This window comes from Chinchilla lanigera, unplaced genomic scaffold (assembly GCF_000276665.1).
Source record: "Chinchilla lanigera isolate Chin_1 unplaced genomic scaffold, ChiLan1.0 scaffold00136, whole genome shotgun sequence".
NCBI classification, from domain to species: Eukaryota; Metazoa; Chordata; class Mammalia; order Rodentia; family Chinchillidae; genus Chinchilla; species Chinchilla lanigera.
Window position 1 is genome coordinate 2,147,782 of NW_004955537.1, and position 12,687 is coordinate 2,160,468.

The window sequence follows — 12,687 nt, forward strand, 5'->3', positions numbered from 1 at the left end:
GGGGGGGGTAATTTCTAGGAGGCACATGTTATGGTGAAAGGGAAAGCGTGATTTATTTTATGTCCTAAAAATGGCCCATAGATAGCAGGTGAAGAGAGGAAAGGGGGCATGGAATGCTGAGAATGGAACAGCAGGCAGAGACCTGCTCGGGCAGGACGAGGAACTGAAGACACTTATGACTATGCTGGGAACAAATTATGTAAAAGGAAAAAGCCAGAATCCAGAAAAAACTGGACTTTTACATAGGAAGAAAAAACTGGAGCCTAATTCAGTATTTCAGCACTGAGGCAGCCGCTGATGCTCCCCAAGATGTGGCCCTGCCAGGCACTGGCGAAGTGAGAGGGAGGTAGCGGTGACTGCAGATAAGAAACTGAGGTGGCGATGCCAAGGCTCTGGGGTCTCCTTTATGTCTTTGCAGAAGTTTAAAATCTTTATTTATTCAAGAGCTTTTCAGCCCTGCCTTCATTTTCCTTTCCTTCTAAGGTCTGATAACACAGAGAGAGATCTTTTGTTGTATCCTATGGGTCCTAGAGTTTCTGTTCATTTTTTTCCCCACTGTTTTTTCCGTTTTTTAGAATTGGGTAATTTCAGTGGTTCTGTCTTCAAGTTCACTGAGTCTTTTCTGTCTTCTCTCCATTCTATTTCTGGTCCCATCCACTGAGCTTTTAAATTTTGGTAATTATATTCCTTACCTCTCAATTTTCTATGTTATTCTTCTTTACATCATCTATTTATTTGCTGAACTTCCTTTTCTGAGGCTATTTTTTATTTGTTTCGAGTATATTTTCAGTTGTTCACTGAAGCATTTTTATCATGGTTGATTTAAAATCTTTGTCAGATAATTCTAACATCTCAGTCTTAGCGTGTATGTTGCCTTTTTCTCATTCAGGTTGAAATTTTCCTCATTCCAGGAATAAGTGATTTTAGATTGAAATTGGAACACCTCTCATATATAAAGATTCTAGATTTGTTTTTTTTTTTTTTTTGAGACAGGGTCTCAGTATGCAGTTCAGGCTTGTCTTGAACTCACTGTGTAGTCCAGGCTAGCCTCGAACTCGCAGCAACCTTCCTGCCTTAGCCTCCCAAGTACTGGGATTACAGGCGTGCACCACCACATCTGGCCAAGATTCTAGATCTTATTTAACCCTCTGTTAGCTGACCTCTGATAACCCTATGGTGGAGGAAGATTACAGGTGTATAATTATTGCTAGGCTTGGATAGGAGATAAAAATAAAAGGCTCCAATAAGAAAACCCAGGAAACCCCAGGTTTCTCACTCAGCCCTCATGGACATTCAAGAAAGGAGCGGTTGTCCTGGAATCCGTGCTCCCTGCCAGGCCTCCACTCGGTCACCACAGAGTGGAGTGGTTTCATGGTATTGGGTGATGATGAAAATCTGACTCTCCACTGGGCATCTCTGGCACCACCCTAGTGGAAAGGTAGAAGTGTGGGTGCCTCTTACCACCAGGTGGAAGGATAGGGAGGCTGTTACTGCAGGGGTGGGGGCTGCTCCCTAGTTGGCCTTCTCTGATACCACACTAGTAGGGAGCTCTGAAGTTCCTCATGCCTGGTCAGGGTGAAAGTCTAGGCTTGCTGGCTGGTTGAGGTGGGGCCGGTTTTCCTGTGGTGTTCTCCCGGGGTAAAGTGAGTGCTGTCCAAAACCTTCCTTTCTTCCTTGGCTGTCCTTCCCCTGAGCCCTTGACTGAAGTAGCAGGTTTGGGTGGGGTCTTAATTTTTTTCTTTTTGCCTGTAAGTATTGGTATTTCCTCATTTTTTTCTATTTTTAAAAACATTAGTGTTTCTTTTGTTTGTTTGTTTGTTGGGTTTTTGTTTATTTGTTTTGGTGTTTTGGGTTTTTTGAGACAGGACCTCACTGTGCAACCCCAGCTGACCTTGAACTCCTGGCAGTCCTCCTGCTTCAGCCTCCTGAGTGCTGGGATTACAGGCATGTGCCGCCATACTTGGCTCTATTCGTATTTCTTAATTACTAGCTCCTTAGGTCAGAGACTACTTATTATGGTAGCCCCGGTGCTTACCAAAATGCCAAATGCTTTTTGATCGATGGTTTCCAATCTTTATGACCTGCGTCTGCCCAATACAATTCCCAAAGTTAAAAAAGTGTGAAGCCCATTTAAACTGGTTGTGTGGCTACAAACAAATCGTCTATGATGTACCATTTCCCTGAGTGTGAGTAGAAAATATGACCCCTTTGTAAAGTTCACAGGGGGAAAAGCTATTCTGCTAAAGAATTCAAGTTAAAAATCTTGTATGCAGTACTTTCTTGACTTCTAGATATTTTGTGCCCTATTCTGCTATCATAATAAGCCTTTCATATTTTTTATTGTTATATTTGCACCGTAGTCCTGTATTAGGAGAAAGTAAGCAGAAAGGAATTCCAGAGGAGTCTGGAAAGGAGGGCGCTTTTCCAAGAGAGGGGCAGGAGGAGGAGGACTCACATCAGAACCGTGCTGTGAAAGATAAGGAACAGCAGTTGAGTGAGAAGCCTCAGGAAGCCACAAGGCTCGGAGAAGAGCTGAGCTCCGTGAGTCAGAGCCTCCCTCAGTCGCAGAACTCTGGGGATAGTTCAGATGACAGTAGCACCCAGGTAGGTGCTAAAGACACACACTTCCCCTGGCCTGTTACCCACCACCACCTGTGGCTATCCGCATCAGATAAAACATCAGCATTAATGTGTATTTATGCAAGATTATAACCATAGCCTGAGTAGTACCAAAATAGCCACTAGAACCAGAACTAAACCCATCAGTGGATTCACTTTATTACTAAAAGGTTCTTAAGTTCCATCTAGTCCCAGCAGGGGAGAAAAAAAAATTGATTAATTGTTCATCTGCCCTGGGGCAAGTGGGATAGGGGATGGCAGGTTATATGCCACGTTCCCTATTCCTGGTATATAGCTTAGTGTGCAAACTACTCCATTTTAGTGGGGGGAAAGTCTTCAAACAGAATTATTTTAAATATGGCTTTTGTTATTTAATACAGATCTGCCTGCAGAAGAAATAAAGGGGTTGACTACCAAGCACATTTTGATCCTTAATTTTACAGGTCACTCTTAAACAAATTAAGATTTCCCTATATGCACCTTTTGTGAAATTATTTACAGATCAACAGAGGAAGACCTTAGGCCTCAGAAATAAAACACCATCAAAATTTTGATAATATACACTAGAAAAATGATTCAAGTGTTCCCTTTTTTAAAAGGAAGCCAACGATATAATTGAAAAGAGACTTGGATGTAGAGTTTGAAGACTACAGAAGTCAGAGTAAGCCAGGACAATAGATGTCTAAAAGGAGATTCAGATCCACATTTGGAAGGAGTGGGAGTTATGGGACTTTTTCAGAAGACGGAAGAGGAGCGTGACAACAAATGTCCAAAAGGAGATTAATTTTATACCTCTGTGAGAGTGCAGGGGTTCCCTCTGTGGCAGGGGGTCCCCACCCCTCACACACAGTTCCAGCCTGATGCGTGGCCTGCTAGGAACTGGGTTGCACAGTAGAAGCGAGCAGCAAGCAAAGCTGTGTTCAAAGCCAGCCTCCTGCTCACGGTACTGCCTGAGCTCCCTTTCTGGCAGATGAGCAGAGGCATTAGGTTCTCATAGGAGCGTGAACCCTACTGTGAACCAGACAGGCAAGGGGCCTAAGTTTTATGCTGTTTGTGAGACGCTCATACAGAAGCCCGCCAACCCTGCATCCACAGAAAAAGTGTCTTCCGCAAAACTGTCCCTGGGGCCAAAATGGTTGGGGACCACTGCTTTATGGGACACTGGGCCAGGGTCAGAGGCCTGAGCAGTGGCTGAACTGTGCTCACAAAGATTATACAGGTTTTGCTAAGGAGCTTCAAATATCGGTGTACTTTTACAGTAGGAAAGCTGCCAACTGCTTAATTTAATAATTTTCTTTAATAACTCCCCCCCATTATTTGAAACCCATTTCTCAGCTCCCAGTGAAAAACTGTGAAACATATACATATCCTACAGAAACTTGGGAAAGTGGCTACTTTGTAGGACAAATCCTACTGAATACCATTTTAGGGGTTCACTGAATGCTGGCATAGCTAAGGAATTGTTTTCTCATAATAGTGACCATGAATTATTGAAAAAAATTTAGTTGATCCTATTTATTTACTAAACCAATATTACCTATGATGTGTCAGGCTATGTTAAGGCACATATAGTAATGGACAAAATAGATGTGAACCTGATAGGAAAAAATACTACATTTATATTTTGAACTTTAGATTTCCCGTGCAACTGTTATACGTGTTGTTTCATTTACTTCTTTAAGAAGTCAAGAAAGAAAAATACATTTTGGACAGATACTTTTCCCGCCATGTTCTGTGCAGTGATAATCTCAGAACAATTTCAGTGTGTAGGGGTCTTTGACCAGTGAGCGACTGCAGGCTGTTCTGCCTTCAAGTTCATATGTTCGCGTGTATAGTTCTCTGGTCTTCATCCCGTCATCAGATTATAGTATCCACCACATTGCTATGCTTTCTTTAATCTGTGCACATTTAAGCAGTGATAGGCTGAGCCAGACACCAAGCTTTATGGAAGGCTCGCAAATAGTAGATACATCGAAAATGAACCATGAGCCTTTTATGAACAAGGATGAACAGCACTGTGCACAAGTACTTTGTGACATCACTTGTGGCTGCTGATGGTCTTTGTGCCTTAATTTCTGCTCTTCAACACTATTCCAGGTGAGCTTGCCAGGCAGTTGAATTCTAGGTAGTACTTTCACAGAGCTGAAAACAGCGTTAATTATCTTTCTTTTATAGGCTTAAAACCTACCATAGTTTATGGCCACTAGAGAAATAAAATCAAAACAACACTGACATTCCAGCTTACTCCTCAAAAAACTAAAAACAAATTCCATTCAACCTAGTTATACCTTTTCAGGTGTCTTCCCAAAAGAGTTAAAGGCATCATGTTACAGCGATGTGTGCATACCCATGTTTGTAGCAGCACCGTTCACAACAGCTAAATCTTGGAAATGGCCTATATGTCAACATATATATGTCAATGGCCTATATCTCAACAGATGGATGGGTAAACAAAATGTGTATATGCCCAATGTAATACCACCCAGCCATAAAGAAGGATAAATCTGAATCATTTGTAGGAAAACAGATGCATCTTGAGACAACAAAGCTAAGTGAAATAAATCAGACTCAGGAGGATGAACACTGCATGATTTCTCTTATATGAGAAACCCAAAGTTTAAATAATTTAAAGAGTAAAATAAAAGATAGATGGTAAGAAACAGGGAAGTAGACCTTATCCAGAGATAGGGAGAGGATTTAGGGAAAAGGGAAGGTAACAGACTAAGATGCAATATGTATACATGTTGCAAACATATACTAATAAAGAAAAGAAAAAAGAACTGTTCTCAAGAATTAAAAAAAAAAAAATTAGTTTTTTCCTAACATGTTAGTGTTACTATGCCGTAGGTGCTATGCTAAATGCCATGTATATTATGCAGCCCATGAAGACAGGGATATTACTGTTGCCACCGAACTGGTAGGGAACCCGGCTTGGGGGAGGTGAGACAGTATGCGCAGAATGGGCACATTATTTGCCACATGGACAAGTATTGTAACACTGATCTGTCTCCTCTAGAGCCCGGTCTTTTAACTGCTGTGCCATTTGCTTCCCCCCGCTTAAAAAAAATTCAGAGAAAGCGCACAGTTCCCACAGCAAGCTGGTTTCCTAAAGAAAGCTGGCAAGCTCACTCTCAAAAGCCCCCTAGGACAGTGTTGGTAAATTCACTCAGGGTTTGACTCACCTACAATAGATGGGCTAAAACATCTCATGGGAAAACCAAACTTTACCACATTTCTAAAGCTATTGGATAAAATCAGAATATAAACTAGTTGTTATACCCTGAGCACATTTCAATGAAGTGTATTTTCTCCCTGTAGAGAACTAAAACATTCAGTTCGTAAATGTCATGCTTGATGATTATGATGTCAGAACAAGTGGACTTAGTTTGATGGTTCATACATGTAATGGTACCAGAATTCAACAGCCCAGCCCATCCGCATCCACTGGATGAGAATATTTAAAGCCAGCAGTCATCACTTTAGTCCCACAATACAATTGCACTGATTAAATGAACCTGGTTGGTATTGGATTGTTATTTTATGGTTTTTGTTTTGTTTTGTTTTGCTTTGCTTTGTTTTTTGTCTTTCTGAGACAGAGTCTCACTATGAAGTTCAGGCTGGCCTTGAGCTCACTTTGTAGCCCAGGCTGGTCTCGAACTCACAACGATCTTCCTGCCTCAGCCTCCGAGTGCTGGATTTACAGGCGTGCGCCACCACGCCTGGCTTGGATTGTAATTAAAATGTTTTTAAAATAGTAAAATCCTATAAAATTAAGATAATGCTAATAACAACTTTTGGTGGGGGGTGGTTGTCACTGGGGTTTGCAAAGCGCTAGCCTCAAGCTCATAGTGATACTCCTGCCTCAACCTCACAAGTTCTAGGATTATAGCATATGCCACCATGGCTAGTTCCAATTTAATTTTTGAGGAATCTAAGTTTGGAGGCTTTAAGAGGGTAACTGGCTAATAAATCTGTTGCTTGATCCAGGAAAGACTCATTGTATTTACTTTGCCTCTTATAAGGTTTCTAGTAGCTTGAATGAGTTCATATCCTCTTGCAGTAACTTCCTACCAGTGAGCTGATCTATGTGCTAGGAAAAATAGATTCTTTGTGCTAGCTGCTTGACTGGCTGACTGGTAGCTGCCTTAATAGTTGGCTTTCTTGACAAATAATTTTTGCCAGGTGTGGTGGCGCATGCCTGTAGTGCCAGCACTCAGGAGGCTGAGGACGGAGAACCTCTGTGAGTTCAAAGCCAGCTTGGAGTACACAGTGAGTTAAAGGCCAACATGAACTACACAGGGAAACCTGTCTCAAAAAACAAAACAGCCTGGCAGGTGTGAGGCCCTGAGCTCAATTCCCAGTACCAAAACAAAAAAGAAAAAAGAAAAATCATTTCTACTCTAGCAAAATCACTGGACTGGAAAATATAAGTAGGAAGAAGTATTTTTCTGGCTTTTCCAGTCTTCAAAACAGGCTAAAATTTTGTGCCATTGGTACAAATGGGGTGCCTCCCTTGTATATTTCTATTTTGGTATAATGAGCGGTTCTATAGGCTGCTGATGACTAAGTATTCAAAGCTGCTGTATAATGGTTAAGCAAGACACTACAGTGGTGACCAACATATTCCAGGTTTTTTGCAGATGGAAAATGAAGACCCTCAAAAGAAAGTCGAGCAGCACCCACAGTACGGGGTGATGTCCTTGCGAGCTTATCAGGTGTCAGGTGTCCTGCTAAGCTCGCACGCGGAGCTCGTCACTTCACCCAGCAGTTATCATCACAGCCCTCAGTTTAAGATGAAGGAACTGCAGTATAGAGAAACCTCAGTACCCTTTCCAAGATCATCCAGTTAATAAACAGTAGATTCAAGATGGAAACTAGCGTTCTTCATAGTTACATTCTGATCCATTAAAGAATTTTCCCTGGGGATCTTGGAGCCTTTCAGCTCTTAGACATGTAAGCTGGATCTTCGCTGCCTTTCTGACTGAACCAGAATGAAACTGAAGGGCTAACAGGGCCTGGGGAGTTCTTTGTTGCTTTAGGGACATAAGCATTGTAAAACTGAAATAATGACATAGTCATATCAGAAAGGAATGGACAGGATCACACTGGACAAGGACCAAGGGAACTCTGGGTATATCTCCTCCACAAATGGTATAAGATTGAATTCTTTATCTACTTGCCACACCTATGTGTGCCTGCCTACCTTTTGTAGAAAATCCAAATGACTACTCCTTTAAAATATTGCACTGGTGCTAATATCGATTGGAGAAATTTTTATACCCATGTCTGGTACCCTGCGCAACTGCTTTAAAGATAACAACATGTAATGTGTTAACTGTTGTTATTCTCCTATTATTCTGTTATGAAATTTTGTTTTACCTTTTTTCTATAAAATAAAAAAACAGGTATTGCACTGGAGAGGGCTGATGGGAGAGTTGTTGTTTTATGCATACATATTTTTCAGCTCTATTAAGATATAATTGACAGCCGGGCATGGTGGCACACACCTGTAATCCCAGCACACAGGAGGCTGAGGCAGGAGGATCTTTGTGAGTTCAAGACCAGCCTACACTACAAAGTGAGCTCAAGGCCAGCCTGAACTGCACAGCGAGACCCTGTCTCAAAAAAAAAAGATATAATTGACAATAAAAGTTGCACATATTCCTAGTGTATACTGTGATGTTTTATTATATGAATATATTGTGAAATGATTAACCTAGCTAATTAACATATTTTTCACCTCATATACTTATTATTTGTATGTGGTGAGAACAGTACTGTTCATCATTTTCAAGTATGAAATACAGTGTTATCAACTGTAGTTGATGCTGTCGCACAGATCTTCAGAACATTTTTATCCCAGTTGAAATTTTGTACCCTTTACCAAAATCTTTTCATTTTATGACCCCAAGCCTATTTGCTATCAACCACTACTCTATTCTCTGCTTCTATGAGTTCAACTTTTCTAGATTCCACATGTAAGTAAGATCATGCAGTGTTTGTTTTTTTGTTCCTGGGTTGTTTCACTCAGTGTAATGTCTGCCAACTTCATCAATGTTGTGGCAAGTGTCACGATTTCTTTCTTTTTAAAAACTAAATAGCTTTCTATTATATATGTTTATACCACACTTTCTTTATTCATCAGTTGATGAGTACTTAAGGGAAAAGTTTGACATGGGTCTTGGCAAAGATTTCTTGGCTACGGCACCTAAAGCACATGTAACAAAAGCATAATTTGGTATGTGTGGTAGTGTACACCTGTAATCCCAACACTCAGGAGGCTGAAGCAGGAGGATCTCTGCAAGTATAAGGCCAGCCTGAACTGCATGGTGAGACCATGTCTCAAACAAACAAGCAAAACAAAACAAACTACATAAAAACAAAAAAAGCAAAATTTGACAAATGGAATTACATCATAGTAAAAACCTACCTAGCAAAGAAAGTATCGTTCACAGTGGAGAGACTAGGGGAGGATATTCTCAGACATGCACCTGGTTAGAACTGACATCCAAAACAAGGAGCTCAAACCACTCACTAGCAAGAAAACAACTCAATTTAAAAAGATGAGCAAAGGACCCAAATAGACATTTTACAAGAGAAGACATTAAAAAGGCCAACAAGTACATGAAAAAACGTTCAACACAACTAATTATCAGAGAAATATAAATCAAAAACACTGAGATATCACCAGCAAAGTGGGCCCAAGAGAGAAGCCGTGGGGGCTGTAACCACTGGAAGTGCCAGAGGGGTGGACTCATGCAAGCCTTTGGAGCTTACAATGTGCCACAAGTTGCTTCAGATGCTAGACATGGAACTACAGGACATAATGTTAGCCCTGCTGGATGTTGGACTTGCTTTGGTCCCAATGCGCTGTATCCCCCAGTTTGTACCTTTTGGAATGGTAGTGTTTATTTTGTGCCATTGAATGTTGGAAGTGTTTAACTTTTCATTTGTATAGGGGCTCACAGCTAAGAGTTTGCCCTACATCTTGGAGGAGACTTGGGATTTGGACTTTTCAGCAGTGCTGAAACTGTTAGGACTTTGGCAACTCATGCAGATGGACTAAACACCTTGTGCATAAAGGGATGTGCATGAGTCTTTGGGGAGCGAAACGTGAGGCTTTTATAGGTAAATGGATGCAACTAGAGAGTATACTCATAAGTGAAATAAATCAGACTCACATGTGTAAGCATTGTGTTGTCTCCCTAGTGTAAGAACCTGAAAGAGTAAATAAAACACAAAAGTTTCAATAGAAAAAAAAAGAGATATCACCTGCCTCCAGTAAAAAAAAAAAAAAATCTGCTATCAAAACTCCAGAGGATTTATTGGTGAAGGTACAGAAAGAGGAAACTCTTGTATACTGTTGGTGGCAATGTAAATTAGTCCAGCCTTTGAGAAAAAAATAGGGATGTTCCTCAAGAATTTTAGAACTTATTACACAATCCAGCAATTCCACATCCAGGAATATACCCAATGGGTTTGCAATCAGTGTATTAAAAAGAGTATTTGCACACCCATTATATTGGAGCATCATTCACAGTTATAGACTTAATCTAAGTGTCCATCAATAGGTGAATGGAAACAGAAAATGAAATGTATGTACTGTAAAACAGTGGAGTACTATTCAGCCTTAAAAAGGTGCGCTGCTCTTTAGTAGTAACTGGAGAAGAATTGTCGAAGGAAATTGAGTGTAAAGGCTAAAAAATGAAAATCTCTCACTTAATTTTCTCTTTTTGCCAGTAAACACGCTTGTGTGTGCATATATGTACACTGTACACATACATACACATGCTACACACTCAAGTTCACACATTGTCTCCAACATCCCCACCAAGGGATGTTTTGCCCTAAAATCTGCATGCTTCTGCTGCCCTTCCTGACTTGGGAGAATAAGGTTAAGTGTGTAGGCCTTACTACATTTGTTCCCATAATTTTCCTGCTGCTGTCATTCTAACCTAACAGTTGGTATATGACATGAACATCAGCCACTAGCCATACAAGTGGATCTATTATAGGTAAGCTAACTCCAGAAACATGTACCTGTGAATAGCCTCGTTCTGACAAGTTCGCACAGCTTGAACTCATGTTTTACAAATATTCTTTCAAACATGTTTCTCTTTTAAAATGTTTGCTCTAGTATCTATCATCTGGAGAAAAGCTCAAATATGAGCAGCAAGAGGAACTACAACAGCTTCGCCAGAACTTGCGTCGGCTCCAAATCCTTTGCAACTCCGCGGAAAAAGAGCTTCGATATGAGAGAGGAAAGAACTTGGACTTAAAGCAACATAACAGCTTACTTCAGGAAGAGAGCGTTAAGGTGAGTCCAGCAGCAGCATGGCCTTCTCTGGGGGGTCTCAGTGGGCCCTGAGAGTAAATGAGTCGATGAATTCCACACACTATGATGCACGATGGGATCCACAGATGGGTGGACAGTGAGCTACTTAGCAACCGCCTCTGCCAGCTTTCCTTCCTAAATGAGAACGGGGCTTTGTCATTTCTCCGCTCCTAAAGGAGTATGTATGCTGGCTTGGGTGTGTGTGTGTGTGTGTGTGTGTGTGTGTGTGTGTTTTCAGTACTGGGGATTGAACTCAGGGCCTTCACACTGAGCTGCAGTCCTAGCCATCGAGTGACTGACAGGGTCTTACGAAGTTACTGAGTTGCCCAGGCTGTACACAAACTTGTCCTTCTGCCTCAGCCTGGTAGAGTGCTGGAATTGCAAGTGTTTGCCATCACAGCCAGCTCAAAAAATGTTTTAAAGCTGGGCATGGTGGTGCACGCCTATAATCCCTGCACTCAGGAGGCTGAGGCAGGAGGATCCTTGTGAGTTCCAGACAAGCCTATGCTACAAAGTGAGCTCAAGGCCAGCCTGAACTGCATAGGGAGACCCTGTCTCCAAAAGACAAAAAATAAAAAATAAAAAACAGAAAATGTTTTAAAGTTACTCAATCTTTTGAAATCATTATCCAAAATCATTACCTAAATTTCTGTGACCTCCACAGATACGTATAAATGTTTAAAGTGAACCATCTCCTAAAACATTATCTCCTTTTAATTATGTTAAATTATAATGGTAATACATTTTATATTAAGGTAATGTATCTACATTTCTGTGAATATATATAAAGACTTGGTTTCTGCGAGCCCCTAACTAAGGTTCTGGAATTTAACATTCAACAAATAAAAGCAGCATCATGCATCTGCCACACAGGGACTGGTGTAGACACCGAGAGCTGACAGCAGGCAAAATGGACACAGTCCTGGTCTGCACGGTGCAGAGGTCAGAAAACTTTGGCCTTTATGAAGGATGCTGCCTGCCTCCTGTTTTGTGAATAAAGCCTTATTGCCATACAGCCATGTTTGTTACTTTACACGTTACCTATGGCTGCTTTTATGTTATAATAGCAGCTTTAAGTGGTTGTGACAGAGACCACATGATCCACAAAGTCTAAAATATTCACTGCCTGGCCCTTTGTGAGAAAAGTATGCCCACTTAGTCTCAGGGATAAATGGATCTCATTTGAAAAATGACATAAAAATGGACCATAAAAGTCCCTGCTATTCTGGAGTTCACATCTAATAGAGGAGACAGAGAGGAAAAAAAATATTTATTTATCTCAAACTTCTAGAAAGCCTTTCTAGGATCCCAGGATTATTTGAATAAACCTCATTCCTGTCCTTACACTTAGTAAGGTTTGTTTTTATTGCTGTTGTTTGCTTTCAAACCTAGCTTTTTCAGAGTTTTTAAACTGTGATTATATTCCCTCAATCCTCTGTACAGTTAGAGAGTTTTTAACTAAATTCTAAATCTTCATATTTCCTTGAATGATAGCCTTTCACCTTTCCTTCAGCCTTAGATCATTTTAATTGTTAACTTTGAACATATTCAGACAATACTACATCTTTCTTTCTTTTTTTTTTTTTTGAAACCAGGAATTGAACTCAGGACCTCGCCCTTGCCAGGCAGGTGCCATGTCGCTGAGCTATATCCCTGGCCCCTATACTACATCCTTCTTGAGGTACAATGACCAGAACTACACAGGTTGTGATGTTTTCCATGCCACTGACACC

General features: G+C 40.9%; 1 protein-coding gene across 16 annotated transcripts in view; it reads left to right on the top strand.

Annotated features, from left to right (window-relative positions):
• Nucleotides 1-12,687, top strand: part of Ccdc30 (coiled-coil domain containing 30) — a 120,855-nt gene that overhangs the window by 60,811 nt on the left and 47,357 nt on the right. For 12 of the 16 annotated variants that reach the window (XM_005410602.2, XM_013507761.1, XM_005410601.2 and 9 more), the window contains one exon: nt 10,757-10,936. In XM_005410602.2, coding sequence (XP_005410659.1) covers nt 10,757-10,936 — 180 coding nt within the window. Of the gene's footprint in view, nt 1-2,360; nt 2,605-10,756; nt 10,937-12,687 lie in introns of all 16 variants that reach the window. The other 4 variants (XM_013507757.1, XM_005410599.2, XM_005410606.2 and 1 more) reach the window with 1 other exon arrangement.